A 4,618-nucleotide genomic window follows, 5' to 3' on the forward strand; every position below is an offset into this window, starting at 1 on the left:
TAACATTATATACTCGTATTTAATGGCAAGATTTGGGGGAAAATCACAGGAAGTAGAAAACGATTAAAACCATGTCCATTGAAATTCAAAGATCGGTTTAATATTTGTATGCCGTTTTATTAGCTTACTGTTAAGTCCAATATTTTGTGGATGTGTGTGTTTTGGATGGGGGATTCGGGTTATGGAAAGGGTTGGAGTTCAGCTTGTCGAAAAAAAAGGGATATACTTTAAGCTTAAACTAAACTGGCGAAGGAAAAAGAGTTTGCCGTGCGCACGGTTTACGGATGCTGATTGGCGTTGGTTCCAGGAATTGGCTGCTGGAGGAGATCGACGAAGCATTCGCCTAGCCGTTGCGTATGCCCAGCGCCTGCTCCAATTCGGCCCGCTTCTGGTTGACCTTGGTGAAGAAGTAGCGCGACACGGCCTCGTGCGTCCATGGCTGATAGTAGAACTCGGCCCGTCGCTCCTCCTCCGGATTGCCCACTACATCAGTCATCAGCTGAAAGGGAGAGAAAGTTTAGAAAATGTGTGTAACTCAAAGAAAGCGACACTCACCTTCAAATCTCTCGTCTGACTGATGATCCAGCGATGTATAAACATCTGCGGATCCTTGGCGAAGCTAAGGAAGAACTCCCTGTTCGTCTTCATCTGGTTGATAGTGTCCACCGTCTCGTGGATTTTGGTGTCCAGCCCCTGGATTTCTTGCTGGCTGGCGGTGCTCATCAGGAAACTATTCATCTGGTTCTTGAGCGTGTCGTCCACCTCCACATCGATGTCGTAGCAGGCGGTCTGCTTGTTCTCGGCCCCGCTCTCAATGAAGTGATTGATCACGATCGGATCGGGCGGATGCAGCAGCGGATTGAGGCGTTGCGGTATCTCCGCAAACTTCATCCGCTGGCAGCTGAATATCTGCTCCAGATATTTGTCGCAATTGATGTACTCCCGCTCGTGGGCATCCTGCAGCTTGTGCGTCTTGATGTACTGCCACAAGGCGGAGATGATCACCGGCCTGGTCTGCGTGTGGACGCCGAGCAGTCTCGCGAGTCGGGGGTCGAGCTTGAACTGCAGCGGCTGGTAGTCGAGCAGCAGGAGGATGGTGCAGCGCACATTGCGATCGCCAGGCCGCTTCACCTGGAATCCGTCCGTCTCTTGTGTGGTGTGGGTGCGATGCCACTCAACCAGATGGTTGTCCGGCCCGTACAGCTCCTTGTCCAGTTCGATAACCAATGACTTGAAGAACGACGAGAACTTGCGTTTGATCTTGGTATTGGGATCGCCCTTGCCATCCTCCAGTAGGCGACCCTCGACCCGCAGTTCCCAGGAGGCTACGGCTCCCTCTTCGCCATCGTTGGACGGCTCCTTGCTGGGATAGAATGTGTTCGAGATGAAGATGCGTAGTTTGCGCTTTTGCTTCATTGGACGCTTGAGGGCCTCCTGGATGTCCAAGCGCTTGCGCATAATGGTGGCATCCAGTTTGCGCTCGAACGTCAACAGATCCATGTACGCCTGCGACTCCGGCACCAGGTCGCGCACTTTCTGCGGCAGAATCTTGTCTGCCAGCTTCTTTTTCTTCTTGGCCGTAACGAAGTCACTTTTGCCACCAGCGCCGCCCAAACTGCGCGATTCGTTGGACCGCTTGCTTCCTCCGCCGGAACCACCGCCTCCTCCGGCGGCGCCTGTGCCGCGTAGGCTGCTCTGAAAGGCCGGCTGTTGGGCGGCGCGCTGGAGTAGCGATGGCCCGGGTACGCCAGGCACTCCTGGAACTCCAGGCACTCCGGCCACGTTCGTTGTGCCCGGAACTGGTTGCGTGGTGTTCGGATGCAGGGGAAAGCCGCGCGGCTGTGGGGAATAAGTGAACGTTATTATACTCGATTGAAAAGGAGGTAAGCCCGAAGAAAACTTACCGGAAAAGTGGCGCCTGGCGGCGGATAGGGACGCATGCCGGGTGACGGCGGCGGGGGCTGGTAGCGCGACTGCACCGGCGCTTGGCCAGGTGCAAAGCGTTGCGACATCTTCACTAGCTGCTTCTGCTCCTGCGCCTGCTTTTGTTTTACAACCGAATAAACCCGCTTTTTACAGCCAAGAAAACTTTCTGGATTTACAACAACGCGTCACACACACAATTTCGCCTGTAAAATGGCGTCAAGACAGGGCTGCACTAACGATAACGGTGGACGGCTGAGCGATATGTTTTGAAACCTCTTCCAGGGCTTTTGTATATTACCATTTGCTACAATAAATTGTTTAAAGGCTTTTATTTTAAAAACAGCTTTTATTTTAGAAAGAATAATCTACTGATATTTGGTAACAAAAACAAGAATAAAATTTCTATTAAGGTTTTAGTTTCATTTCGATATCATCGATAGTACCCTAGATACCTCTACCATCTCGCTCTGCAGTGTAACCAAAGCACAAATTCTCAGGTATTTTAAAGTCTCTGGACGACAGCCACACTAAACTGCTCAAAAACAATTGTCATTTAAAACAAATTTTCGATTTATTTCTGAAAAAGCGACAACAGACGAAATGGAAGAGAGTTGGTGGGTAGCCAGTCTGAAGGCTCTGGAAACAAAGGCTCAGCGCATGGGGGCGCTGACCAAGATGAACACTGCAATCGCCAAGGAGGCGGCTCTTCCGCGCCAAATCATCGCTGGGCTGTTAACCAACCCGGAATTGTACGACTGTGCCAGACTTTCTGGGGATTCTGGCAAAGATCCCTCCGTGGATGTGGCTTTGGAGCTGCTGGGCCATTGCCTGGACCAGCTGGCGGTAGACACCGCCGACGAGCAGCTGCCCAGACTGCTGGGTCGCGGCCTGGCCCACTCGAATCCCGCCCTGCGTTCCCTAGTGCTGGCCAGTGTGCTTAAGGAGCTACGCCGCCAGTTGAACGCCGGCCAGGTGCACACGTTGCCCGGCAACGAGCTGCTCTTCCTTATCTTGGACGAGTTGAAGCAGCCGGAGACGGAGGGCAGCTCACTGGCCATCAATATCCTGTCCATTGTGCTCGTCCAGCGCCTCAGCGATGCCGGCGTGCAGGCCAAGCTGGTCGAGCTTCTGCAGAAGGACGAGATCGTGCGTTGTCGCGCTTACGAACTGGGCGTGGTCCTGGCTAAGGGCAGCGCCGCCTCCCTCACCGCCGTGGAGTTTATTCTGGATGCGGCGCTCAGCGAGCTGGACAACGACGATGTCCTCCTGCAGGCCAGTGTGATGGAGATTCTGGTGCCTTTGGCCGAACAAAACCATGGCCTATCCTACATGGAACGACGACGCGTTTTCGATGTTATCAGCACACGGGTGCAGCGCATCGAAGAAAATCCTCTAGATGCCCTGCTGATACCCAGCATCATGAAGTTCTTCGGCAAGATTGCCGCCGTGCAGCCTCAAAAGATCATTGCCGGCTATCCGCACATGCTGGCCTGTTTGTTCCAGCAACTGCAATCGGAGGACGAAACCATTCTGCCCACCGCCATGGACACGCTTTCCAATTTGGCCAGCACACCGCAGGGAAAGGTGCTACTGCACCTGCACTTTAACACCGCCGTGGAGGAGTCCTTTAAGAAGTACAGCTCGTACACCAAGAAGCTATCGGCGCCCATCAAAGAGCGGCTGCTCAACTCGCTGGATGTGATTTATTCGGTGGAGACACCTCCTACCAAGGAAATCAAGTAATTTGCACTACATATTTTACCCTTCTTCTGTTTATAATTCCGTTCTTCGTTAGTGCCATCCTAAAGACCTGGTACGAGAGCTTCGCTGGTGGAGCGCAGGCCAATGCCATCATGGAACTGATCAACACGCCATTCCCTGACCTCCAGTTGGCCGCCTTGGGCCTGCTGAAAACCATCTGTAAGTACGGCTGGGGCATTGTTGCCTTGAAAAACACTGGCGGAGCGGTGGAATTCCTGCTCTCGCGACAGAAGGATCTGCACAAGGACGTCAAGTTTCTCAAGTGGGAGATCATGGAGATGCTGGCCATTAGCTCCGAGTTTTCACCCACCGAAACCGTGCGTTTTACAGCGTACGTGAACGAGGGACCATATCACATCCAGGCGGACGTCAATATAGCCACCGAACCGCAGGGCAACGCTTAGAGGGCGGAATGCCAAGCATTTACCGCCTCCGATTACGAATCGTATGTACAGCGACGCGTTCAACTAACATCTGAATATGTATTTATAGGATTACAATAAGATTTAACTATTAGATCACATGTAACAATGCCCCATTGGGCAGGTCGATTGATGGGGATGCAACAAATAGTCAGAATATTTTTTGGACAATTGTAAATGGTTTGCCTTAAAAACTATTGGTAAAATATCAACTTTTGTAATTATGTAAACAGGCATGAATTTCATTGGGGTGCGAAATAAACAAAATTAAATGAAGAAAACTGTACATCTTTAGTTTAACATGTTAACATTATTTTTGTGTTAAAATCTTAAGAAACTGCTAGAAAAGAATGCCTTGAAGGGCAATAAAAATGTACGATTTCGGGATGCTTGTTAAGTAATAAAAATTCCATATAAAACCAATAGTTTAAGGCCCCAATTACTTGGAAGTGTCCAATGGTTAAGCCACCCGCCCTCTTGTCCCATTTTATGTAAGTCTGTTGATCTCG

The 4,618-nt window shown here is 51.0% G+C and overlaps 2 protein-coding genes across 2 annotated transcripts; one reads left to right on the forward strand and one right to left on the reverse strand.

Moving 5' to 3' along the window:
* Window positions 1-96: 96 nt before the first annotated feature.
* On the reverse strand, window positions 97-2,154 carry LOC108045257 (brahma-associated protein of 60 kDa). Its single transcript, XM_017124527.2, has 3 exons — window positions 1,905-2,154; window positions 556-1,839; window positions 97-499 (listed from the first exon to the last, which is right to left on the reverse strand). Exons 1-3 carry the CDS (start codon window positions 2,010-2,012, stop codon window positions 344-346), a joined length of 1,548 nt encoding a protein of 515 aa, XP_016980016.1. The 5' UTR covers window positions 2,013-2,154; the 3' UTR covers window positions 97-343.
* A 289-nt stretch (window positions 2,155-2,443) lies between these two features.
* LOC108045267 (26S proteasome non-ATPase regulatory subunit 5) lies at window positions 2,444-4,395 on the forward strand. Its single transcript, XM_017124540.1, has 2 exons — window positions 2,444-3,665; window positions 3,722-4,395. The coding sequence occupies exons 1-2, from the start codon at window positions 2,527-2,529 to the stop codon at window positions 4,089-4,091; spliced, it is 1,509 nt and encodes a 502-aa protein (XP_016980029.1). The 5' UTR covers window positions 2,444-2,526; the 3' UTR covers window positions 4,092-4,395.
* The last annotated feature ends 223 nt before the right edge of the window (window positions 4,396-4,618 follow it).

The sequence above is a fragment of the Drosophila rhopaloa genome, unplaced genomic scaffold, assembly GCF_018152115.1.
Source record: "Drosophila rhopaloa isolate 14029-0021.01 unplaced genomic scaffold, ASM1815211v1 contig_3, whole genome shotgun sequence".
In the NCBI taxonomy this organism is placed as follows: Eukaryota; Metazoa; Arthropoda; class Insecta; order Diptera; family Drosophilidae; genus Drosophila; species Drosophila rhopaloa.